Source organism: Pongo pygmaeus, chromosome 19 (genome assembly GCF_028885625.2).
Source record: "Pongo pygmaeus isolate AG05252 chromosome 19, NHGRI_mPonPyg2-v2.0_pri, whole genome shotgun sequence".
NCBI classification, from domain to species: Eukaryota; Metazoa; Chordata; class Mammalia; order Primates; family Hominidae; genus Pongo; species Pongo pygmaeus.
Window position 1 is genome coordinate 35,186,392 of NC_072392.2, and position 27,686 is coordinate 35,214,077.

At 48.2% G+C, this 27,686-nt stretch overlaps 1 protein-coding gene across 2 annotated transcripts in view; it reads right to left on the bottom strand.

Annotated features, from left to right (window-relative positions):
• Window positions 1–26,936, bottom strand: part of LOC129016816 (tensin-3-like) — a 226,236-nt gene extending 199,300 nt beyond the window's left edge. For both annotated transcript variants that reach the window (XM_063656411.1, XM_063656412.1), the window contains exons 1-2: window positions 26,815–26,936; window positions 18,918–19,029 (exon numbers count right to left, since the gene is read on the bottom strand). In XM_063656411.1, the coding sequence (XP_063512481.1) occupies window positions 18,918–19,029; window positions 26,815–26,892 (190 nt within the window). In that variant the 5' untranslated portion in view covers window positions 26,893–26,936. The remainder of the gene's footprint in view (window positions 1–18,917; window positions 19,030–26,814) is intronic.
• Between the last annotated feature and the right edge of the window lie 750 nt (window positions 26,937–27,686).

Consider the following 27,686-nt stretch of genomic DNA (forward strand, 5'->3'; position numbering starts at 1 on the left):
AGGATCACTCATTCTGAGGACAGCCAGACGCCATGTTGTGAGGACACTCAAGCAGCCCTATGGAGAGGCCCCCATGGAGAGGAGCTGAGGCTTCCCACCAACAGCTGGCCCCAGCTTCCCAGCCACAGAAGTGCACCACCTCGGAAGCTGGTCTCCAACCCCAACCAAGCCTTCAGATGGTGCAGCCTCTCCAGAGACCCTGAGCCAGAACTGCTCAGTCACCTATGTCCCAAATTTCTGATCATTGACACAGTGGGAGATAACAGATGCTTACTGTTATGCTAAGGTACTAACTTTGGGAATCATTTGTCATGCAACATTCCAACTCAACACAAAAAAATGGCCCTGGTCAGTGCAAGGGTGGCACTGGTATGATACATCCATGGTGGGTGGCCTACTCGGCCACCAGACAGCCATCGGCACTGTAGGACAAAATCATTAAATTCAATTATCATAGTGAAATCATATAAACTGCCCATGAGCCAAGACTACAATCCTGAGAGGCAGGGCCATTGTTTCTGGTATGTAGAAAGTGACCCTCAAAGTTTTACATATGTTTGGACTAGGACTTCACATTCGATTGCCAGCAGCATGGGTAATCCTCAGAGTAGCAAGTCCACCGTCAATCTATCTGTGGCCCAGCTCTGGTCAGCACCGCACCAGGCAGTATACGAGATACTTTCCCGTATGTTACTGCACTTGCTCCTCATAAGCACCTCTCAGGGAGAAACTGTAAGGGTGACTCAGCCAAGGGGGCAGCCGTGGTCCATGAAGGTGGGACTCCAGCCCGTCTGCGCATCAAATTCACTGTTTTCATCCACCCATACTCTCTCTGCCTTTCTGACATATTACAAAATATGAATCTAACAGTGCCCAGGCCCAGCTTCCTATCCTGCCACCCACAGGAGACAGCTCCCTGCCTGCCCTAACCCTGCCCATACCAACCTCAGCTCCTCATTCACGCCATCCTGCACCCACCTCCTGGGCCCAGCTCAGCTGCCTCCATTCCTGAATTCACACTCTTCTGTGCCACTGACCCATCATGGCAGGTCATCATGGCTTGTCACATCATGATGATCTCCCTGTGTCCATCTCTCCCGATGGGCTGCAAGCTCATCAAGCGACAGCGTCTCTGTGGTGCATGACCAGGGTCTCACAATAGCAGCGCTAACAGGAGTGACAGGCAGCTGATACACTCAGCACCTAAAAGCTTGCACTGCATGGGTATTACCAAATTTCCACCACACCCTGGAAAGAAGCTACCTATCTTCACCTGTTTTACTAATGTGAGACTGGGGTTTGTGGATGAGACTGAGGATTCATGTGCTGGACAACTGTGTCCCAATCCTGACCTGTTCCAGGTCTGCTTTCAGAAGCCCATAGCCAGCAGGCCCACACGCTGTGGAGACCTCATTACCTGATCACCACTTAGGGATTTGGGGCTGTGAAGGTGCTGGCCACAAGGGAGGCTCCAAAACAGCAGAAGAACTTCACACCAAAATCCATCTCTGAAGCACACAGGCCCAGAAGAGGCCACAGGTCACTTTGACCCTCAGCCACGCAGACCTGCCTCCTTTTTGGAATAGCACTTGTGTGAGCTGGCAGCTAAACCAGCCACCTTCTCAGGGAATGTCATTTTTATTTGAAAGAACTCCTAGCAGACAAAATGTGGTTATTCAGACTCAAGTGCTTGTCATTTTCTCAAAAATGAAGTGAGTCTGTCATCATAAACCAATGTCAAAATTTGAGATTTCAAGTGAAAATTAGAATTTTAGAAGACTAGTACCCAGGCCAGATGTGGTGGCTCACGCGTGTAATCTCAACACTTTGGGAGGCTGAGGTGGGCAGATCACTTGAGGTCAGGAGTTTGAGACTAGCCTGGCCAACATAGTCAAACCCCATCTCTACTAAAAATACAAAAAATTAGCTGGGCATGATGATGCATGTCTGTAATCCCAGCTACTTGGGAGGCTGAGGCACATGAATCTCCTGAACCCAGGAGGCAGAGGTAGCAGTGAGCCGAGATCATGCCCTGGGTGACAGAGTAAGACCCTGTCTTAAAAAAAAAAAAAAGACTTGTACCCGTCACCAGGGCCTAACAACTCCTAGGATATTTCTGTTAAAATCAACAATAATATTAACAAATGTGGGGATTTTCCTGAGATTGTATAACAAATATGTCAACAATTAGAAGTTCTGCGAAATTGTCAGTGAACCAATAATTTCCAAATGTCCAGTGCATGGTGTTCCACACCGGGTAAAAGATACACTTGGTGTGCAAGACAGGCCAGTGGATTTTAATAAAACAGAGTAGGAAAAACTCTACTGATACAATTTCAGATTCCACAGTGAAATTGAACTTCAAGCAACTGTCACTTGAGTTCTGGTGTAGAATCAAAATGGATTATCTACAATGGCCTGAAAAGCCTATTAAAATGCTTCCTTTTCCAAGTAGATATGTTTATGGTGCTAGATTGTTTTCAATGCTTCAAACCAAACATTGCAGAAGACTGCACGCAGGGGGAACCAGCCTCTTGATTAAGGCTGCGTAACAGAATCACAAAAAAAAATGCCCCTCCTCTCATTTTGTTGTTTTGAAACATACAGTTATTTTTTATTAAGCATATGTTCATTTTAACATATAATTGGTTCATTACCATTGTTTTTAACTGGCTTAAATATTTTAAATACTCATCAGTTTCCCATTTCTAATAGGGTAAATCGTGATGAATACAAACCACACTGACAGGAGCCCTTTAGGGTCTTCTAGGACCCTAGCAGTGGGTGCCCGAGACCCGCAGCCCGAGGGCAACCCTGTTCATTCTCCTTGCCTGAGGCTCTCAGAATGGGGTAAGGACCCAATTTTGACCAACAGAAAGGTAAGTGAATTCTCCCAGGGGCTTCTGGCGCAGACCTTCCCACTCCTGTGAACGAAGCAAGAGAAGGAAAATGCCTCAGCCTCTGGAACCTCCCCCTCTGAGCATGGAGCTGGACCCACAGGAAGAACCTGTAGAACTCGGGCTGCAGAACCGGGGCCCAGGCACACTGCCCGGAGCCCGCCGGCCGCCGCACCTCCCCCTGCAGAAGACACATGCCCTGCTGGCTGGGAGAGGCTCCACCCATGCAGCCCCGTTATTGGCTGCTACGGTGCCTTCCACGAAGCTCCATGTACTTTAGACGCCTTGTTCCACCTGTTCCCATGGGGACCAGGGAGAAAGGCACATTCTCACTCCGTTGTACGAATAGCAAACTGCAGCACAGAGCAGAAGCTGCCTGCCCTGGGTGACAGAGCAGGTTAAGCAGTGACACCAGCTGCCAGCCCAGCTCTACGTGGGCAGAGCCCACCTCCCAGAGCTGGACTGGAACAGCCAGTGAGCTGGTGTGCAAAGGCTCTTCTGTGCCTGGTGCAAAAACTGGGGCTCCACATGCATGAGCCCACTAAAGCAAACATCCACCATGAGCTACACACCAGGACCAGGAGCAGGTGTCCAGGGACCTCAGGAGTCTGAACTCACATGCTCACTCCAGCCCCTCTCCAAGGATCCATGCCAGTCATGTCCCCTCTGGCACCCATTTCCCCTTCTGTAATTAGGAGTAGAACAGGGTGATAGCCAAGATTCCTCTCTGCCATGAAAAGAAAAGTTTACCTAAGCAATAAAAAGATAAAATAACATATATATACAAACAAAATATTAGGTAGCTATTGAAAAATTATGATCTTAAACTATTTCACATGTGAGAGTTCTTATAAAAGGCAAGACTAACAGATATACAGCGCTCTGTATTGTATGAAATAAACTTTGTGACAGACGGACTTATGCGGTGTCCTCATCCATAGGAGAGAAAATGACACTGGAGAGACACATCACAACTCAGAAAGAAAGGAGGAGCCAGACAATAAAACTGGGAACACTGGTTACTCCATGAAAAACATCATCATAATAATAACAGAAATACCATGAATTTTAGATGCATCAATCATGGAACTGATTCGGAATTGGAAAAGCTGAAATGAATATTAGAATAAATATCAGAGAATATCTTTGTGACCTTGGAGAAGGGCAGGCATTCTAAAACAAGGAACAAGAGTATGAACTAAATGAAAAGATGAGTAGATGTGAACAAACCAAACATTACAACTTTTGTGTGACAAACAGGCCACAAACAAACTTAGACAAGCAACTGACTGGAATGTTTGCAATGCACAAAGTGGAAAGATAAGAAACTGACCTTTTCTGAGGACAAATGTCATCAGAAATTGGCAAAAGTTCTGCCTAATATCACAGATAAGATTTAGTATTCATAATATAGTGAAGTCTTAGAAATTTAAAAAAATGATTTTTAAATTTATTAATTTTCAAAATGTTATTTATTTTTTTTTTTCTTTTTAGAGATGAGGTCTCACTCTGTCACCCAGGCTGGAGTGCAGTGGCATGATCACAGCTCACTGCAGCCTCAAATTTCCAGGTGCAAGCAATCCTCCTGCCTCAGCCTCTAGAGTAGCTGGGACCACTGGCGCGTGCCACTGTGCAGGCCGATTTTTAAATTTTTTGTAGAAATGGGGTCTTGTTTTGATGCCTAGGCTGGTCTCGAACTCCCGGTTTCAATCGATTCTCCTGCCTCGGCGTCCCAAAATGCTGGGATTACAAGCATAAGCCACCTCACCACGCCCTAAAATAATCTAATTATTAAATAAGCAATGAGCAAAGGATTTGAAAGGCTGCTTTGCTAAGTAAACAGAAATGCTGCAGGCAGCTTTTCTGTATCTTTTTAGATGTTCAACCTCATGTAATCACCAGATGAATGAAAAACATAATAAAAAGGAGACATCACTTTTCATCCATCAACTTGCAAAACTGAAAAGCTGAAATATCTCAAGTGAGAGTCAATGACATTCCATGCAAGTAGGCGCCACCGAAAGCATTTTCCTGTAAGGAGCCTGTCCCTCCTCCAGCCCAGCTTACCCTCCGGCATCTGAGCTGGTGTGTGGCAGGCCCCTTCTCATGGCTTTGCCTGAACACTCAGCTCCACAGCTGACAGTCTGCAAACCACACATCAGTTCCCTTGTCAGACGAGGTTTCCAGACTCATGTTTAGGAATCCTGACTCCCGCTACAGCAGTTACAGCACAGAGCTGTCTGGCTTGCAAACGCCCAACATTTTTATATGTTGTCTTGGAACTGCTATTCTTCACGTCTCCACGAGCCTTGGGAATCCAGGCCACTGTCTTACAGGGTTGTCAGAATCTTTTATACACTTGACACATATTGACCAAGTTATAAACAAGCCTGTGAGTCACCCTCTGCTTCTCCTAGCATCAATTGTCAAGTTTGCCAGCCTCTCTGTGTCCCAGTAACAGGCTCCACAAGGCAGGAGGGGAGTGACTGACCCACAGCGGGGGACCGCCAGACAAGGCAGTCACATTCACTGCTCGACCCCATGATCCCATTGTTGCCTTGTTAGTTTTAAATAACTACCATGTTCTCCTGGAGTCCTAATACTGCATCTGGCCCAAAGCAAAAAACACACACCTACCGACCTGCCCATCTATCTCCAAACTTTTTTCTGTAATCACTTAGTGTATTGCTGACTCTGTCAGACTCAAAGACAGGACACAAAAGTCTCATCTTTCTCTCCTAGCAGGTGCTTAATAATGTTGGGTTAACCGTGTGGAATAACCCATTACCAAATCTTTCTTACAAAACTCCCTTCATCCCATTTTCCCTCTGGTCTCCTTTCTCAGCTTTCTCCTTGCTTCTTTTCTCCTTTCTCAGCTTTCTCCTTGCTTCTTTTCTCCTTTCTCCTTGCTTCCTTTCTCAACTCTCATCTCCTTTAGGCCTTCCCTACAGCTGTCTCTCTTGTTGCAGCGCTTCTTTATTCTGTGCCATCCTGTCTAATTCCATGATAGTCTCGCTGATTCCACTATTAGATCCCAGAAAACCATCTCTCAAATGGGGAGCATTTATGCGTGGCCTGACCCTGGATCCTCCCTGGATCTTCCTTCTTCCAGGGACCAAGTCCCACAAAACTTGTAACTTTTGGGGCCGAATCTACTCAACTCCAGAATGCCGAGACTCACCCATAACAGAGCCTTCCTCTGTCCTCTGTGAAATACAACCAGTTTGGGATATCAGTGGCAACTGGACCATGTTAGGCCACCCAAGGGAACTCAGTGACATGTAGTGAGAACGGATTGCCTCAGAGTCCTAACTGATGGTATGAGCACACCAGCAAGGTTTTGAGCAGTGTAAGAAAAACCACAACTGGACACTTAACCCCATTGCTCAATGTCATTTCTATCTTTTCTTTCCCTTACTTAAAGTTCCAAGAGTAGAGATAACAGGGCCCTTACATGTTAACATAACAGTTTTTAAAACATGAAATGTTTTCTTTCAACTTAACCACACATGAAATTTGCATGTAAATAGGAGGTTAAAATGTGAAAGTCAGGGACCTGAAAGTCCAAGGATGAGCCAGAAAAGGAATGGTAGAAATACTGGCCTGCATCACAGAATATGCCCCTAACCCTTCTCCATCTATCATCACCATCAGTATCATTATGATCAGCATCATCATCACAATCGTTACCATTGCCATTGTTACTATCACCATCAACTACACTACCACTATCACCATCACCAGTCACAGCACTATCATTACTGTCATCACCATCATCATCACCATCATTGTCACCATTCATCAACATCGTCACCATCACCATCATCATGTCTACATAATCACTAGTGCCGCTGTCACCATCAACCACACCATCACCATCATCATCTCCATCAATTACACCATCACCACTCACCATCACCATCATGATCATCTTCACCATCACCATCTTCACCAACATCATACCATCATCATCACCATCCCCATCAACACCATCATCACTAATATACCATCATCATCAATTACGCCACCATCCACCATCACCATCATCGTTACCGTCATCACCATCAATTACAACATCATTATCGGCATACCATTGTCACCCTCATCACCATCACTAACAACATCATCATCATCATCGTCATTACTGACACCATTGAACACTTTCTGGAGCTCCTCAGTGTTTGTGTTTCATGTGTATTTACCCTGCTATTCCTCACAATGACTCTAAGCAGAAAGAGGCAGAGCAGGAATGCTGGCAGGCTGTCTCCACCATCCACCTCAGCTCCACCATGCTCTACTGCTTCCCCAGAAATAAGCCAAAGAAAGAACACCTCTACCAAAACGTCACATCACTGTGATGCATGATTACTTACATAATCTATGTAAAGGGAATACCTTGTTGTCTCCAGGTAGCATGTACACAAAGGGATCAAAATGCAAAAGTGTATGACATATGTGAATTATTACTAGAGAACACTATGAAATTGTCTATTTGTGGAGTGGTCTCTATATAGTCTATTAAGAAAGAGAAAATCCTAGAGATTAACTACTCTAATGTACAAATTGTAAAGATCACGGCACTGAGGAACAGAAATAGGGTGCAACTGTCCAGGGCCACAGCTTCCTGTGGAGCAGCCCATCCCTGACTCTGCCAGGCTCCCATCTACACTTGCAGTGACTGCCAGGACCCCATCTCAACTCAGTGAGCAGAGTCCTCACATCCTACCTCTGTCCCGTCTAAACTTGCAGTGACTGCCAGGACCCCATCTCAACTCAGTGAGCAGCATCTTCCCATCCTGCCTCCGCCTTATCTACACCTGCAGTGACTATCAGGACCCCATCTCAACTCAGTGAGCTGCAGCATCCCCACATCCTGCCTCTACCCCATCTACACCCACAATGACTGTGCCCGGCTCCTGGCTCCAACTCAGTAAACAGCATCCCCTACCCTGCGAATGCCCCATCTACACATGCGGCAGCACCTAAGGAGATGGGCCAGGTCCATCCTCCTCCTACTACACTGACAAGAGCAATGGCTAAAATGATTTCCTGTGAAGATACACAAACACACACAAATAAAAATCTAGCTCATGTGGGTCAGGTGCAGTGGCTCAAGGCTATAATCCCAGCACTTTAGGAGGCCGAGGTGGGTGGATCATCTGAGGTCAGGAGTTCAAGACCAGCCTGGCCAACATGGTGAGACCCCACCTCTACTAAAACTGCAAAAATTAGCCGGGTGTGGTGGTGGGCACCTGTAATCCCAGCTACTTGGGAAGCTGAGGCAGGAGAATCACTTGAACCTGGGAGGCGGAGGTTGCAGTGAGCCGAGACCACAGCATTGCACTCTAGCCTGGGCAACAAGAGCAAAACTCCATCTCAAAAACAAACAAACAAACAAAAATCTAGCTCATGTATTGTATCCCAGTTCAGCCTGGTGTACTTACACAGGCTCTTTTTCCTTCACAGTGTCATGGGGTGTGCCAATTCTATGGTCCTACTGGAGCCTGGCCAATGTTGACTGACGACAAGAATGTCCAACCTTGCAATAGAAACCCTGCTGTGCTGTTTTCCTGGATGGTCTCCACAAGCCCCGTTTCAAATCACACTCATCTTACCAGGGCTACCAGCCACAGCATCCTGCAGCCCCATGCTTGACAAAAGAAACCTAGAGGAAAGGTGTCATTACCAATCTTTACCCGAAAAAGCCACCCACAGGGCAAGCCTCAGATAAGTCTCATCGGGAAAGGGAAGGGGAAGAGCTCACCTGCAGGGATCTTCACCACCTCCAACAAACCAGATGTTTGTAAAGATGCAAAGTTAACCACAAGTTAATACTCACCAAACTAAATACTTCTGCCTTTTATTCCCTCATTAGTTCCACCGGTATTCATTAATACCCAGAGCTGAAACATTTTGTAACCCTATAAATATGTCCTGGAAACCTACAACAGGGCAGAAACTGATCTGGGCCTGGATACAATTGGGAACACAGAAAACATTCATGAATGTACACTGCAGTGCAAGAGGAAAGGAAAATCAACAGGAACCGTAGATTCAATCAGGATGACATGAGGTACAGGAAAGTAACTCCAGGAAGGTGCAGAGGGAGCCTAAAGGCAGAGGGAGGGTTCCACACTCATTTCTGTATCAGGGGTCAAGAAAAGTCTGAAGGGACAAGAAGAAAAATAGCAGCAAATGGGTAAGAAGGTGACAGGGAGCTGGGTCAAACAGCCTCAGGGAGGCCAGCACCCAAAAGGCACTATAAAATTAATTGTTGAGGGCATCAACCAATCAATAATCAATCAATCAAGAATCAGTCAACAATCAATAATCAATCAATCAAGAATCAGTCAACCAAGATAGTCACTCTCACAAACTCCAGTATTTGCACAGGCCTTTGTGGCAGGTCGACCGGGGTTGCGGAGACCCCAAGACTCTTGGCTGCACCCAGACTGCCTCCCACAGCACCATTTCCTCAGCCAGGTGCCTCCTAAAAGGGAAGTTAAACCCTCCAGACCATCCTCTGTTGAACATGAACTCAGGAATGGGGATAAGGCTCAAGATGCTCCCATTTGAGCCAGAGCAGCCGTCTCTGTGTGCCCGTGTGGCACAGGTAGGATTCGATGTCGCTGCATGGTCCCTCCGCTGATGTCAGAGGGCGGCCATCTCCATGCTCTTATCTATTTGCTGTTCTCACTCTCTTCACAGATCCTCACCTCCCCACGCCAGATCTGCCCAAGAACACTGAACCACACTTCAAGACAACAGCCCCTAAAATCTCTTGAAGTTTTCATCCCCAGATATTCAGTTTTACTCTTTCTCTCTCATTCTTTCCATGTAATGATTTTCTTTTCTCGAAAAATTATCATTGGGGCCAGGCACAGCGGCCGACGCCTGAATTCCCAGCACTTTGGGAGGCGAAGTTGGCAGGCTTATTTGAGGTTGTGAGTTGGAAAACAGCCTGGGCAACAGTAAGACCCCCATCTCTACAAGAAAGAATATAAATAAGTTAGGGGCCATCTGGCTGACTCATGCAGAGGCCAGGCTTTGACCCCATCCTCTGGAAAAGAGCTCCTCACATTTCTTTTTTTTTTTTTTTGAGACAGTGTCTCACTCTGTTGCCCAGGCTGGAGTGCAGTGGCGCAATCTCGGCTCACTGCAAGCTCTGCCTCCCGGGTTCATGCCATTCTCCTGCCTCAGCCTCCCGAGTAGCTGGGACTACAGGCGCCTGCCACCACGTCCGCTAATTTTTTGTATTTTTTTTTAGTAGAGATGGGGTTTCACCATGTTATCCAGGATGGTCTCGATCTCTCGACCTAGTGATCCGCCCACCTCAGCCTCCCAAAGTGCTGGGATTACAGGCGTGAGCCACCGCGCCCGGCCGCTCCTCACATTTCTAAACACTTCAAGCCTGCTAGTGTCCCAGGGTAGCCGATACCCACGTGCGCTCCGTGAAGCACAGCACTGCCTCTTCCCTGGCTTCGAGGATGTGGAATCAGAAGTTGCCACTTGGCCTTGTCCCCCTGCCACACCTAGGCAGACCTTGCACACCCAGAGAGCAGCATTATATCCATCTGAATAAACCGACAGAAAACAACCCCACAACTTAACATAAAATTCCAGTTACTGGAATCCAGTTACTGCAAAACAAATACTTGGATTTGCAAAACAAATGCTTGGCTACATTACTCAGTGAGTATTAAGAATCAAAATCCACCAGCACAATCAACTAACACATCCCAGACGTCCCTGGCATGCAGAAACCCCAAATCCTGACAACCCAGACCGTTGAGAAACATCTGGGAGGGGTCCAGGCCTTCTTCCCAGCCACAGAGTTAGAAAACAGGAAGGATTTCAGGCAAAATCCAAGAGTAAAGTCAGTGTGGAGGCGGCTGAGAAAGGCTTTGTATTGCAACAGAGGAGCAGAATTTAGAGGCAGGGAAGTGCTGCTTCCCATCGGATAACCACCACCGACCAGAAATTACTCAGATGAAATTTGACCTGGGGGCCTCCTTCCCCTTTGGGAGCTTCTGGAAGATTCTGTCGTGTTGCCACTTCTCTGGATGGGGCAAGTCTGATGGGACGGCTGAGCTCAGTTCCCCGGTGGGAGTCAACCCCACGGTGGGGCTGGGCTTGGCCTCAGGGTGGGAGTCTCACCACCTCCAATTGTTCTGGAAAGAACTTTGGAAATAACATCTGGAGCCATTTCACATGGATTTGCCAGACAAGAGCAGATCAATGAGCCAGGTGTTTATCTGCACAAATTCATCTGGATTGTCATGCAACTTACATTGTCTGTGCACCTACTGGGCTCTAGGCCCTTTGCTGAGACTCAGGATACCCAAGTAACAGCAGTGCATCACATCATAGTGGGAGCAGTCGGCCCAGGGGAGCAGATACATTCATAAACAAATGATCAGAATACAGCAGTTCCTCCATCGTCCTGACAATGCCCACACTCCCTGCCCACCCACCTCCCCAGAATTTCCTGTCCCTCCTCTGTGCTCCCAGGGCGGCTGCAAATACCTCTGATAAAGCACTCCTCACACGGGATCCTGTTCGTGCTCACTGCTCCAGCCCACTAGACCCCGAGCCCTTCGAAGCCTTGGTCACCGTGGGCATCGCAATGCACCAGACGCCGCACCTGCTCAGTAAAAGTGTGCTGGTGAGGGTTCACCCTGCAAGACAAGACAGCACTCCACTTTGGGACGGAGGTGTCTGCCCTGTGCACAGGCACCTGGTGAACAACACAGAGCCAGCCCTTCATGCCTCCTGGGCTCCAGCTGAGGGCAGAGAATCACTGCCCCAGTGAACATCCAGATGGCTGGCTAGTCACTGGCCATGGATAGTTCTGGAGGGAAAAGGGCAGATGCTAGGGGACACAGTGGCAGGGCAGGGAGGCACCTTCCTGAGGACCTGGTGCTGAGCTGAAACCTAAAGGATGAGGGTCAGCAGGCAGAGCAGCACAGTCCAGCAAAAGGTCAAAAATGAGCCCTGTGCAGCCGGCCTCTCAAAGCACCTGGGGGATTCAGGAGAGACCAAACAAGGCAGGCACAGCCTCAAAGGGCCACCATGAGGATGCAGGCACACGTTCTTCCCGCTGGATGGTTTACAGTTTCGCAGAGCCGTTCTCTGAGTACAAACAGGAGAGGAGCGGAGAGGCAAACAGGAGAGTGAATCTCAAGGGCATCCCAGCCTGGGCAGACAAAGGGCCAGATCCAGGGAAGCTGGGTTAGGAAGGAGGAATGGGAGGTCTGCAGGGTGATGGAGACCGGGGCCCAGCCTCCAGGAAGAAGGCCAGCAAGGGTGGAGCAGCAGGCAGGGCTGGGGGCCAGAGCCTGGCCGGGGCTCTCCCATTCAGTGGATCTGGGTCCCAGGTATCAGCAGGGATGGGATGCCTGCCCCCCAAAAGTGGGTACACCATATCCCCCTGCCTCCTCAGAGGCAAGCAGGATCATAGATTTATTGCTTGCGTTAAGTTAGAAAACTAAAGCCTCTGTGCAGCAGCAGCTTTTGCAGGCCAAGGGCTCTCAACGGGTGACATTCCCTGGTGTGTCTCCCTAAGGCATTTCAGATCTGCCCACCTCTAAGCCCCAAGCCTCTGCACTGGAAGGTAGTCCCATCCACACCCCCAGGCCAGCCTCATGGCCTCCACGTAACTTCCCATCCCCCAGTACTCCTGCTCTGATGATGGGGGCTTATCTCAGCCGCCTCAGCCTACACCATGACACCTCCTGTCCACAGGGTGCCTTGGCCTCAACAAACCATGGCACCTCAGGCTTGGGAGCACCCCTGTCACCTCAGGCTTGGGAGCATCCCCGAACACCTCCTGGTCTCTAGCACACACATTAACTTAACATAACTGAAAAAGCTAATGAAAACAATCATGCCTAAAAGACTTCTGAAACATGGAATCCTGTATGTTTTTTAAAAAGAGTTTCTAGGCCGGGCGCAGTGGCTCACGCCTGTAATCCCAGCACTTTGAGAGGCCGAAGTGGGTAGATCACAAGGTCAGGAGATTGAGACCACCCTGGCTAACACAGTGAAACCCCGTCTCTACTAAAAATACAAAAAAATTAGCCGGGTGTGGTGGCAGGAGCCTGTAGTCCCAGCTACTCGGGAGGCTGAGGCAGGAGAATGGCATGAACCCGGGAGGTGGAGCTTGCAGTGAGCTGAGATCCCACCACTGCACTCCAGCCTGGGTGACAGAGTGAGACTCCATCTCAAAAAAAAAAAAAAAAAAAAAAAAAAAAAAAAAAAGAGTTTCTATTGTTTATTAACATAATTCCTAGAGCTATGTGCACAAAAACATAATGTCTCCCCCAGTTTGGGCTATTTAAAAATTACCCTAAACTAGGTGGCTTATAAACAGTTGCTTATTTCTCACAGCTCTGGAGGCTGCAAGTCCAAGGTCAAGGCACCACAGATGCGGTGTCTGGGGAGGACCCACTTCCTGGTTCATAGATGGCGCCTCCTTACTGCATCCTCACCTAGCCAAAGGGGTGAGAGAGCTTTCTAGGGTCCCCTTCATAAGGGCCCTAATCCCACCCGTGAGGCTCCACTCTCAAAACGTAATCACCTCCCCAAGGCCCCACCTCATAATGCCACCATCCCATGGAGGGTTAGAATGTCAACATAGGAATTTTGGGGAGACACAAACGTTCTGACGGTAACACAGGGCACACGTGAGGCAGTTCCAAAAAACTATCCCACAGAAAGAAGACAGACACTTCTCTAACGGAAGTCCTCAAGATCTCAGTGCACACATGCCCAAGGGCACAACACTCACCACGTGCTTAAGTCAACAGCACCAGAAACCAGAGGTGGGCCCGTCCCTTGAGTCAGAATGCCTCTGCCTCCAACGGTGCCCATGGCTGCTCTTTCCTCCCAATGCCTCCACCAAGCGCCTTGAGTGGGGGTCCCTCCTCGGGGATGGAGCCTGCAAGTGCTCCCTGAAGGGCAGTGACCCTCCTTTCTCCAGAAGGCAAAGGTTTTCCTTCATCTGGGCCAGTTCCTGGTTCCTTCTCCTGATAATGGGCCTCCTGCCATGAACTCAACAGGACATGCAGCTTCCTGAGCCTACCACATCCTCAGCTTCTGCCAGTTCTCTCTGCAAAAAGCAGCTGTGTGCTTGCCATCACCCACCACAAAGAAAGGACCCAGGGACCATGGAGACAGACCCTACTGAAGCCCACCAGCCCAGAGGGCTCAAGGCAGAAGAGCTTCACCATATGGGACCGCTAAGAGGAGAGCAAGGAGTGAGGGAGGAATTCAGACACACACACACACACACAAGAACACACATGCATGCACTGCAGGCACCCAGGCTGGAAAGGTGTGCACAACTCAACACACCATCCCCAGGATTCACAGCCACCAAGCTCATGGCAACTCTTTGGGGAGAGGCTGAACCAGCGCCCTCTGAAAGGCAGCACATCCAGGATGCAGTGCAGCACTGCCTGCCAGCACGAAGCAGCCGTCCCCTGGGAAGGCGGTGGTCCTGCCCTGCACCTCACTGGCCTGGCAGACCAGGCCCTTTCACGTACACCCCTCCCTGAGTCCCAGCTCTGCACCACTGGATCTGCATTTTCATGCCCATTTTAGGGTTGAGAAAATGGGCTTCATAAAAGCCTACTGTCTAAAACTGCCCAGAGTGAGAGTGGCACAGCCAGAACTTGACCCCACATCCTGATCTCTTTCTACTGCCTCTAGACAAGATATCCTATCCTAGCTGAGGGGCCCAGAGCCACAGACAGGGACACAGCGGGAGCAGGTGCCTGTGTGCCCATAATACCTGCATCCTGGCTGCCCCTGGAAGGGAACCAGCCTAAAAAGGCAATGGGAGCAGCAATGTGTCTCTGCGGTGGAAAGTAAGCTGTGGGGGAGGAGGAGGTAAAGAAGAAAGGGATAAACCAGGCATGAGAAGAGGGGTGAAGTCACCTAACATCATACCTGTCCATGAGTGATTTTCTTCAAGGGATAAAAAAATGTATATGGCTTTTTTTCCCCTTGTTACCTCCACTGACCAAGAATCTATTTCACCAGTGAGAAAAACCAGTGCTATACTGGGTTCCCTGGAGTAGAGGAGCATTAGCCAAACAGGACAGAAGATAATGCTGCACTAGGACAGAGCTGGCAGCCCCATTGCTTGTCCATGTTGGGTACGTGTGGGGTCCTCCAGGCCAAAGTGGGCCTTGAATCCTCAGAGGTGATGCTCTAGGTGTCTCGCTGCCTCACACTGAAGCAGAACTCCAGAGAGTTCCAAGAGGAGGTGGGAAAGCATCAATACCAACAGAAACCAGTAGACGGGCTGTGGGGCCACCACACTGGGCCTTGTTCTCATGAGTGCCTGGATGTTGCCAGAAGCATGTGAAATTTAAACCATTATCTGGAGATAGCATGCCTTACTTCATCTTCCTTAACAACCAGATGACACACAGCAAGATAAGCCTGTTGAACATCTTGTCCAGATAGGGCACTATTTATTCCCTCTCTTCTCTTTCAAGAACAAAAGCTGCTCCTGTGCGCATGCACATTTTCTGTTTCTATCTCCCTCAAGATAAGATAATGGACGTCGTAGAGCAGCTGAACTCTACAAAGTGGTCTGAACAGAAGGGATGCTCTCACATGTTCCCTCACAATGTGGAATATCTGTGTGCTCAAGCAAATGCATTCACTCAGACGCATGCACGCATGCACACACATGCAATCACAGGTGTGTGCACTGCTTGTCCTCATATGCATGAACTCAATCATGCATGCATGCACCGCACACATAGCCATGCATATGTGCACCCACACACTCAGGCACATACACACCACTCTGGCAGGCCTCCTCACCCCTCCCTAATATTTCACACACCACATATTTAAAATGCCACAAAACAGAGTTCATTTGGAACCAGATGATCAATCTGGGGTCCTTCCCTGGCCCTTTTGAGTGTGTGCAACTGCAGGACAGAGGAAGAGACACAAGTCCCAACCCAGGGAAGGCACTAAGACGATGATCCTCCAGATAAAGAAAGAAGACAGCTCCCCACCGTCCAAGACGCGCTTGCGTGTTTCACAGCTGGAGGCCGTGCTTTCTTCAAGCTCTTCTCTTTCATTGGTTACATTTACTTTGAAAATAGTCAATGCTACTTGAATGGCAGGAACAGAATACTGAAGTACTAAAAAGGATGTCTGAGATAACTCTTCAGTAAACTCAGTTTTCATTTATACAAAGAAGGAAAAATTACTCCTCAAGCAGTATAACCAACCTAGTGCAGCCCAAGCCACTGTGGTAAGTTGTGCAAAAGGCCTCTGTGTCTAAGCAGCTCCCCCACTGGATTACAGCTCAAGGATGTGTGGTGCAGAGGCTAACCAAACACACATGCGGCATCAGCCATATGGAGCTCCCCACAGTGGGTTCCCTTCAGAGCAATCCTAACACCAATAACAAAACTAAGTGCCACAACGCTGGCTGTGCACTTTAAGCCTGACTTCTGCCCTTGGAACAGCCCTAAGTCCTAGACCCAGAGTGAGGAGACTTTGCCCATGTCAGGGGCAGGGCCAGGACCCAGCTCTGTCTGACCTCCGCCTTTGCTCCCAAATCAGACCTGTCCCCACATAGCACCTGACAGGCAGAAGTCAGTTCATGGGGAACCTTTGGTTTGCAGCTTTGCCTGAGATGTCATCACAGGATGAGGAAGCCGAGAACAAGCCCAGGGTGTCCCTGCTGGTGCCATGCTGCTCATGACAGCTCTCCCAGTATCGCCCAGTGGCTCCGCTGGCACAGGACCAGGGCTCTAGGATCAACACCAGGCCCTTATAGCTCTGATTCCCAGGCTCTCTGGGCTGCTGGTTTCATGGTTCCAATTCAACCACGACTTTCCTTTTCCTTCTTTTCACACTTGAGAGTCAAAGTTAGAGACCAAAATTTTAAAATATGAGCATTTCTGGCCGGGCGCCGTGGCTCACGCCTGTAATCCCAGCACTTTGGGAAGCCGAGGCGGGCGGATCACAAGTTCAGGAGATGGAGACCATCCTGGTTAACATGGTGAAACCCCATCTCTACTAAAAATACAAAAAAAAAAAAAAATTAGCCTGGCATGGTGGCAGGCACCTGTAGTCCCAGCTGCTGGGGAGGCTGAGGCAGGAGAATGGCGTGAACCTGGGAGGCAGAGCTTGCAGTGAGCCGAGATCGTGCCACTGCACTGCAGCCTGGGTGACAGAGCAAGATTCCATCTCAAAAATAAATAAATAAATAAAATATGAGCATTTCTATGAGAATGACATTCAAAGATGGGGAGACTCCTTGGGCTTCTATTTTTGCCATGTTCCTGGAAAGGCACAAAGCCCCTACTGGACCCTGTAGGGTATGTGGGACACAGAGGGGCTGCTATGTTTGCCCACAGACATTTTAGAGCAAGCTTGATGGAGGACGCCTGTCCAAGAGCATCAGTGCAATTTCTCATCACTTTACACCTGCAGGCCCCAAACACAAAGGGCCACCACATTTGGCTGACATGGCCCTCCTGAACTGGACAAGCTATGCAGGGGAATGGCCAGTGACAGGCCACAGCATTCACAGATGACCAAGACATCACCCAGTGCAGTGCCATTTGCAAATATGGGCTTATAACAATGGCTCGCACCTGTAATCCCAGCACTTTGGGAGGCTAAGGCAGGAAAATCACTTGGGGCCAAGAGTTCCAGACCAGCCTGGACAACAGAATGAGACTTTGTCTCCAAAAAAGTAAGAAAATTAGCTGGGCCTGTGGCCCATGCCTATAGTCCAGCTACTGGAGAGGCTGAGGTGGGAGGATGGCTTGGGCCCAGGAGATCAAGGCTGCAGTGAGCCCTGATCATCCCACCGCACTCCTACCTGGATGACAGGGCGACATCCTGTCTCAAAAAAAAAAAAAAGTTTTGAATCACAGGATGTCCTATCAGTTGGCTCAGAGTACACTATAGCCCATGTTCTCTGCCTTGGATGCAGATCTAGATGAATTACACAAATGGCTCCCTGGTCTCTGGCTTCTACTTAGCGACCAGGGTGGCCGGTACCCACCACTCATCCAACACATTCTTTAGCACTGACTTCTCCAAGGGGCCGAATCAGAGGAGGGGCACCCCAGTCTTCTCACCCACACTCAGGCCTTTGAACTGTAAAAGAATCCCAAGAGCCCCTTAGAGGCCCCTGGTCACATCCTCAACCCATTAAGGTTTGACTGCATGCATCTTTCCATCATAGGCACCCTAGTCTAAAGTGGCTATCAGGGACCACCTGCTGGGGGTCTGCAGGGAAGGAGGCACTGAGGGGGAGGTCCTAACACCACAGAAGCCCACAGGCTGAGACTCTGCACATTTTCTAGAGGAAATCCCCAACCCCGCAGATGAAATGATGCCAAAGAGCAGCCCCCGCACTCTCCAAGGGCCTGGTCCTCCTAGTGACTCCCTCTGTGTGGTTACCCCACTGGTCCGCCCAGCAGTCCCTGCCCCTCGACCATTCCCACATTCGTTACAGTCACACATCTCTTACTAGATTTATTAATGTGCAGTCACAAAAGAATTGGCAAGTTCCATTCATTACTTGACGTCTAAATATCTAGTACCCAAGCTGGTGGCTTAGTTTAGTGACAGGATCTGAAAGGGGCCATACCAAAATGAACCTGAATTCTAAAGATAGAAACATTTCATTCGCAAACTTGAGTAAGAGATCTGAAAGTCAAACTAAATTACCTGAGTTACTGACACTTCAGAGCAGACCCGAGAATAAATGATTAATTTACAAATTGCTGCCTCCTCTCCCATCGGGGAACTCTGCTCTGTCTGTAAAAATGTCCTCAAGAGCACTTATCTGTGTAAATACGGTTGGCCCCTGCTAAGTAAGGGGGTGGGGGGTTGGGGGACATATAAACTAAGAAGGGGAATTCCATGATTTAACTTTCGGAAACTCCCGAAAAAAAGTTTTCGTTTTGTTTTTTGTTTGTTTTGCCTTGGATTAATCGGCGAAGAGAATCATAAACACAGAATTACCTTGGCATAAAATACCTTGACCGTCAATAATTTGTTTGCAAACTCCACACACTTTGGATTTTTTAAAGGCCTTGTTCTTAAAAGTGTGCAGACTCGAGGTTAATTCTTCTGGCTGAAAAAGTAAAGGAAGAAATTGTCAACGTTTCATCTCATAGTTTGTTTCTTTTTCCTTTTCGGGAGATAATAAATCTAGTGGAATTTGTAAAGAGCAAAAACAGGAATATTACCAAGCAAACACAGAACAAGAAACCATCTTGGTGATGCTAAAATTCCCAAGACGACCCACGGATACCCTGTTAGCATTCCCAATTCCAGAGTCCTAGACGGACGTTCACTTTCACCCAACTCATCAATCACCACATGGGGTGCCTAGAAACATTACATCAACCAACATCATTATGTGAAAATGCACTCCCTTCCAGACTTGAGCCGTAGAGCCACCTACTTCTGTGACAAAGTAATCCACATACACTTCTAGACTCTCAACCCTTTTTCTTCTGGAAAAAGTAATTAGCTAAACAGCACAATTATGTTATGAGGAAGTCAACTGGCTTTCCTGGTTCAAAGGTTTTCCAGAATCACCACTAAGCTCTTGAGCCTCTCTGAGCTCTCCTGCAGAAGAAGAGACAGTCCAGCCTGTGACACACATGTGGTTCTTCTTCAAACACAATTACAAGCATTAGCACTTGGAAAAACTAACCACTCGGCTACCTATTCATGTTTGTAGAGCCAAGGCTCCCAGCTATATGATAACCTTGTAAGAATTCAATTTGCTTTTAGAGTCAAGCACTAATCATATCTATTTGCTGATATGTGACCGTGTATTCCATCAGTACTTAATATCTATATGGATTCATTGAGGCCATTACTCACCCACTGGAATAATTAAATTTATTTGAAAAGATGAAATGGTATTTAGAATGTGGAATAAATGGTACAACTTCTTTAGAAAATGGTTTGACAATTTCTTATAAACTTAAACACACCTGTCCTATGACTCAGCAATTCCATTCTTATTTACACTAAAGAGAAATAAAAACCTATGTCCACAAGAGAAAGAATGGTCATAACAACTTTATATAACCCAAATGTCCATCATAATAACTATTCTATATGCTGGAAGGTTAAGTAGAGACCTGAAAAACATAAAAAGATCCAAATCAAACATTCATTGAGGAAAATGTAAGAATATGAGATGCAAGATACACTGGATGAGATTACGGGCAGGTTAGAGCCTGCCAGAAGCACAGGTGAATGAACTTGAAGACATCACAGTACAAACCTCCCAACACAAAGCACACAGAGATGAGACAACCTAAATAAATAAATAAACAAGCATCAGTAAGCTGCGGGAGAACTTTAAACAACATAACATATGTGTAATGGAGACTGACGGAGAAGGGCAGGGAAGGGGGGATATTTGAAAAAATAATGGCTGAAACTTTTTCAAACCAGGAGGAAAACTATAAACCCACAGATCCAAGAAACTCAAGAAATTTCTTGGCCAGGCACGGTGGCTCAAACCTGTAATCCGAGCACTTTGGGAGGCAGAGGCGGGTGGATCACCTGAGGTCAGGAGTTCCAGACCAGCCTGGACAACACGGTGAAACCCCGTGTCAACTAAAAATACAAAAAATTAGCTGGGCATGGCGGTGGTGCCTGTAATCCCAGCTACTTGGGAGGCTAAGGCAGGAAATCGCTTGAACCCAGGAGGTGGAGGTTGCAGTGAGCCGAGATCGTGCCATTGCACTCCAGCCTGGGCAACAAGAGTGAAACTCCATCTATATATATATATATATATATATATGTGTGTGTGTGTATTTCTAGCACAAGAAATGTGACAGGAACTACCCCCAAGGCATACAATAATCAAATTGCTTAAACCCAGTAACAAAGAGAAAGACCTTAAAAACAACCACAGGGCCAAAAGACACATTACATGCAGGGAACCAACCATTAGGATAACAGGTTTCTCATTGTTTTAAAAAATATAAGTGAGAAGACAGCAGTATAATAGAAAATACTGAAAGATGGACACAAAGAAGGGAACAGACACCAGGGCCTACTTGAGGGTGGAGGGTGGAAGGAGGGTGAAAATTGAAAAACTACCTATCGAGTACTATGCTTATTACCTGGGGGAGGAAATAATCTGTACACCAAACCCCCATGACACAAAATTTACCTATATAATAAACCCGCACATGTACCCTGAACCTAAAAGTTAAAAAAATAAACAAAATAAAATAAAACAAAAAACTGAAAGAAAATGTGTCAATCTAGAATCCTGTACCCAATAAAAATAGCTCTTAAAAATAAAAGTGAACCAAAAACTTCTTAAAATATGTAAAAAAAGATATACAATTAAAGCCCAAAAAAAATCATCACCAGCTGACACATATGACACATTAAAGACAGTGCTTGGGCAAAAAGGACATGGCAGATGGAATTACGGCTTTACACCAACAAATGAAGAGCACCAGAAATGCTAATTACACAGGTAAATTTACGAGTTTTTCTTATTATTTAAAGCTCACCAAAAGATAATTAACTGTTTAAACAATAGTGTAATGTGTCATATGACATATCTAAAAGTAAATTTTCTGATAAAATAGCACAAAGTTCAGGAAAGAAGAAAAGGAAATATACTATTGATGACAGTGGTTGCTACATCACACTGGCTGCAGCAGGGAGGTGCGGCTGGGGCTGCACTCTCCATGGAGCCGGTGGGAGCTCCGCCTCTTCTGAGTTGGGGTGGGAACTCCCTGGGTGCCACTGCAGCTGCCCAAACTGCAGCTGTAGATCCAATCCTCCCTGTGTTCTTGAGTGGGGCCAGGAGCAGGCAGGATCTGTCCCCCGGGGTGCAGCTGCAGCCACCATCCACGGCTGCAGACCTGGGCCTCCTACTCCAAGCAGGCGGGAGCTGGGGAAAAGCAGGAGCTCCCTGAGTGCAGGCAGCTGCAGCCACCCTCCCAGGCACAGGACCCAGGCATCTCTGCGGCCTGCACCCTCGGGGGCATGGAAGCCCCCCCCACCCCACCATCCCTGCTGGCTCAGGAGTGTCTGTTCTGGCTGCCTGGCCTGTCTCCTCTCCCGGCCCCCCACCTCTGATCTCAGAGCGGGATTGGGGACAAGTTCCAGGGCCTTGAATGGCAGCAGTAGGCAAAGTCCTGGACAGAACGGGGTGGGTCCTCAGTAAGGCCCCACCTTCAGGCAAGGGAGGGCCTGTAGGCTGGGGACGGGCTGCCAGTCCCACAGACTGGAGTGGGGACTCATGGTGCCTCTTCCAGCCCACCCATGGCCGCCCATGGACCAATCAGCAGGCACTTCCTCCCCTCCAAGGGCTTTTCCATGTTCAGCCAGAGCAAGAGAGAGGACAGAGAGAATGGAGAGCCCACAAGAGACCAGCTGCACAGAGGACCTACCCTCTCTGCCGAGAGCTTCAGAGACCTGCAGAGATGTTGGGACTTCCAGCTGCAGAGCGGAACCACCCTCTCCAGGGCCTCCTCTCTGCTGAGAGCAGCAGAGTTCGGGATGACCTGCCTACAGAGAGGACACTGTGGGTCTCCTCTGAGCTGTTTAACACTTAATAAAGCTTATCTTCATCTTCTTCACCCTTCCCCTGTCTGCGTATCTCATTCTTCCTGGACACAGGACAAGAACTCAGGCAAAGGTGCCACTGGCCACAGAGGTTTCCAGTCAGAAATTGGACATCCCAAAGATTCCATAAGACTATTATAAGGCTCTCATAGTATTCATGAAGTGGATATAATATCACTTGAAGGTAGCCTGTGATGTTACAGAGGTATAGTATAAACCCTAGAGCAACCACTAAAATCATGAATTGTAGGTAATAAACAAACAAGAGAGATAAAATGAAATAAAAATTATTCAATTAATCTAAATGGCAAAAGGAAATAAAAGAAAAGCAGAACAAATAATGGGTAGGAGAAATAGAAAACAAGTAGCAGGATGACAGAGTCAAACCTTGCCATATTAATAATCATATTTATGTAAATAGTCTAAATATCTCAATTATAAGGCAACAAAAGTCATCAGATTATATAAGTATATTTTCTTTTGAGATGGAGTCTCACCCTGTCACCCACACTGGAGTGCAGTGGCGCAATCTTGGCTCACTGCAACCTCTGCCTCCCGAGTTCGAGCAATTCTCTGCCTCAGCCTCCCAAGTAGCTGGGATTACAGGCAACCGCCACCACACCTCGCTAATTTTTGTATTTTTAGTAGAGACAGGGTTTCACCATATTGGTCAGGCTGGTCTCAAACTCCTGACCTCATGATCCATCCGCTTTGGCCTCCCAAAGTGCTGGGATTACAGGTGTGAGCCACTACACCTGGTCTTTTTTTTTTTTTTTTAAGACAAAGGCTAAAAAAAAGAAGTACCTTGCTGATGTTAATCAAAGGGAAGTTGGAGTGGCTATATCAGACAAAGTAGGCTACAGATCAAAGAACATTAACAAGGATATAGAAAGTCCTCTCATAACAATAAAAGGACTGATTCATCAAGAACACAAAACAATCCTAAACATTTAATCACTGATATGGTTTGACTGTGTCCCCATCCAAATCTCATCTTGAATTCCCACCTGTTGTGAGAGGGATCCAGTGGGAGGTAACCGAATCATGGGGGCAGGTCTTTCCTGTGCTGTTCTCGTGATAATGAATAATTATCATGAGATCTGATGGTTTTATAAGAGGGAGTTCCTCTGCACAAGCTCTCTCTCTTTGCCTGCTGCCATGTGAAATGTGCCTTTCACCTTCCAAAATGATTGTGAGGCCTCCCCAGCACTTGCAACTGTGAGTCCATTAAGCCCTTTTTCCTGTATAAATTGCCCAGTTTTGGGGATGTCTTCATCAGCAGCATGAAAATATACTAATACAATCACCTAATAAAAAACTTCATGGCCAGGCACAGTGGCTCATGCCTGTAATCCCAGCACTTTAGGAGGCCAAGGCGGGTGGATCACTTGAGCTCAGGAGTTCAAGACCAGCCTGGCCAACATGGTGAAACCCCGCCTGTACTAAAAATACAAAAATTAGCTGGGTGTGGTGGTGGGCACCTGTAATCCTAGCTACTCGGGAGGCTGAGGCAGGAGAATCGCTTGAACCCAGGAGTCGGAGGCTGCAGTAGGCTGAGATCATGGCACTGCACTCCAGCCTGAGTTGACAGAGTGAGACTCCATCTCAAAAAAAAAAGAAAAAATAAATAAACTAAGGGAAAGGGTCCTGAACCAAGCAGAAGCCTTCATGTAAGTTCTGATACCTACACTACAAGCTCTGTGGCCCAGGACAAGTCACAACCTCTCTTAAATAGAAAAGATATCCTCCCCCTCTTGTCTCTTAACAGCTATTGTAAATGACCAAACGCTATACCATCTATCAGTTCATAAGAATCACTGGGGCAGCTTTTAAAACAGCTGACCCAGGCTCCACCCCAGACCAATTAAATCAGATTACCTGGAGGCTGAATCAGAACACTGGACTGTTGTCAAACCCCCCACCCCAACTCCATCCCGTGATTCCAATTTGCGGCCAAGACAGAATCACCACTGTATATAACAGACTATATTATAAGTATCTATATACATTTAAGGCACTGTTATTATGTAGTTGTTCCTATGTCGGTATCTGGTTTTTTCAAAGAGATTGCATCCTTTCTGATAACAGAGATTGTGTGTTCAATGCTCTGCAAAAGAAGGATAATGATGCTGCTAATTATGCAGTTGGTAACACTAGCCAAGTGCTTCTGGGTCATTACTGTAATCACCACTAGTCTACAAACCGTGATGGTGAGATGCAAAACCGAGATGCAGCACCACACAGCCAATGGATGAGGCATATGGGACTCAGGCCCCATATGCCTCAAGCCCCAGTCTCACGCTCAGACAAGAGTAGCATTCAAACACCTAACAAACACATCTCTCTATTGCAATGCAGCAGCTGGTACTTACTTTTCACTCGTATTGCAGTTATTTGTTTATATGCCTTCTCTCCTGTGCTAGATTGCAGTTTCCTAGATGCAGGACACCAGGCTCTTTCCCCTTTGTCCTCTTAGGGCCCTGCCCAGCGCCTGGCAGACAGTGGACCATGGACCCTCAATTAATACCTGTTGACCAAATGAATTAGCCACAGTCTGTGGGCCAAGGAAAGATACTGTGACCTTTTATTCCTTACAAATACCTTTATTCCAACCAGGGAGAAAGAGGCACTGTTTTCCTGCAGCTTTCTTGCCCAGTGGTCCACAGCTAGAAAACTTAAAGAGGGAAACAGCATAAGCACTGTTGCGAGGGCTCAGCCATTTGAATTGCTGGATCCCTGAGGAGTTCATTTAAGATAGTGTAATAACATCTGCTCACGCTTCATCTGTACATAACATCTCTATTGTGAAATGAGACCAGACGGGATTAGACTGCCCTTGTTTTCACCTGATACTGTGCTTTCATTTCTCCCAAAGGGGGAGAGGAGGCAGCAATGCTGAAGCATTTAGCAGGCTCAGTTCAGGAATCTAAATTGCACTTAATTGTTAGGAACAAAATGTTGGAAGGGTAGAGAGCAGGCTGCTGGTTCCACAAGGACTCCCTGAGGGGGACACAGTAATTAGTGCTGGTCTTGATTGTGAGGTCTCTTTTGAGAAAGAAAAATCTCTGCAAAATTGAACAGGGAGGTGCTCCACATGAATGCTCCACTCTGCCGAAATGCAAAACCGCAGGGACCTCTCGGATAGGTTCTCCCGGCTAAAGGTCGCCCTGGCAAAATGGTTACACACGCAAAAGTGCAAAGCTGCATCAGCACAATCCCAGCTACGTTTTCCTTTCAGGAAATATTCAGCTCCACCATAGTAAGAGGATTTAGGTGGGCATTCAGGCACCTGGGAAACCTTCAGAGGCATTCTGGAGAGGCAGACACTGATCAAAAACACATTCCCAGCCCAACTTCACTCTGATGTTAAACAGCCAGGAACACTTCCAGGCCTCGGGGATATTTCCCAGCCCACAGGGGGGCGGTATCTGGGGCAAGAGGGACACCCTCCACATCCAGCACATATTGTTCCCACACTTCCAGGCAGCAGCGTTTGACCACTACACTTTAAAAGGGAACGCAGTACACCTCAAGTAACCAGCTGAAATTTTGACAGTTTTTCACTCCACAGAACCTTATAAAAGTTTCAGAAAAACAAATGCAATGACTTGGGGAAAGGGAGGCTGAACCTAGCGGGGAGCCAACTAGCACTGCTCTGTTTAATTCAAACACCGTGAAGGGCCGTCTTGTGGACCACAGAGCACCGCTGGAACCCATGCGGTCCCCAGGGAACCTGTAAGGATTTCTACATCCCAGCGCATCCCCCACGTCATTGCAGAGCTCAAATGCCCTTTACCTTTGCAAGAAACACGCGAGGGATAGCAGGTCTGCGCAATGGCCAGTATCCCAATTCCATTGCAGGGAAAGGAACCCAAGAAGCCTTTTCAAGAGGCAGTTGGGTTAGAAAGAGCTAAGCCCCAACCCTCTTCCACGCTTACCAGAAGACTCCCCCATTAGGCAAAGCTCCACTGGCCCTCTCGCTCCTTGTCCTGCGCGCGCACACATAAGGGTACACACGCACCCACCAGGACTCAGGCACGGACCAGCGCACACATGCCTGCACACACAGACGCGCGCTCACAAGCACACACGCGTGGACGTGCAGACGGGGTGCACAAACACACACCGACATACGCGCACTGACAAGGGCACACGCATACACATGAACACAAGCGGGTACACACCGGCACAGCGTCCACGGGCACCAGTGCACACCCGGCGCAGCCCACGTGCATGCAGCCCTGAAGGCGCCCGTGCCTCGCGCCCCTGGCCCTGCACACCAGCTCCGGGCTGCACTCACCTGGCGCCGGCGCTGGCGCGACCGGGTTCCGCGCGCGAACCCTCCCGGTGGTCTGGGGGTCAGGGCGCGCAGCCGCATGGCCGCCCCTGCCGCCCGCGGGGAGCCGGGTCCGGCCAGGCGAGGACGGCCGCTGACCCCTCCCCAGCGGCTATCGGTGGGGGGAGGATGCCTCCCGAGTCCCCTGCGGACACAAGTCCCAGGAAATGGCCAACACGGGAGGGGCCAAGAGCTCTCCGTGGCCGCCGGCCCAGGTCCCAGCCGCGCGCCGCCGCCTCCGCAGCCACTCCTGCCCGTCAGAAGTCAGACGCCGGGAACAAAAGCCAGGCGCGAGCGCACGGTCCCGCATGGCGTCCCTCCATCTGACACGAATTAGCCCTCCCTCCCCCGCCCGCCCCAACCGCAGCTCTGAACAAGCGCGGAGGCACAGGCTGAGCCGCCAAACACTGGGAAAGTGGGTGAAGAAACGCCTTCCAGGCGGGGGGAGCGGGGTCTTGCAGCCGCCATCTGACTGGAATTACCGACGCGCCGCGCTTGGCGCAGGGTTCAGCTTTACTAGGATTTCAAACCGCTCTGAGAACGCTGGCTAGGTGCTTAAAAGAATCAAAACCGAGCAAGCTCTTTGGCTTTCGGAATTTCTAAATCTTGATTATTATCCAGTCAACTCTGCATCTGTAATGAACAGTAATCTACACTACCCTGATAATCTAACTAGCCAACAGGGCATTTGGAGTGGAAAGCAGGGAAACACCGAGGCAGAAAGGCTTTTTTTCTAATTTGCCTCTTCAACTAAGAAAAACTAGGAGCCTGGCCTTGCAGAGAGGGACACGCCTAACCAGGTGAGGATTTCAAGCAAAGGTCAAAGCACAGGACCG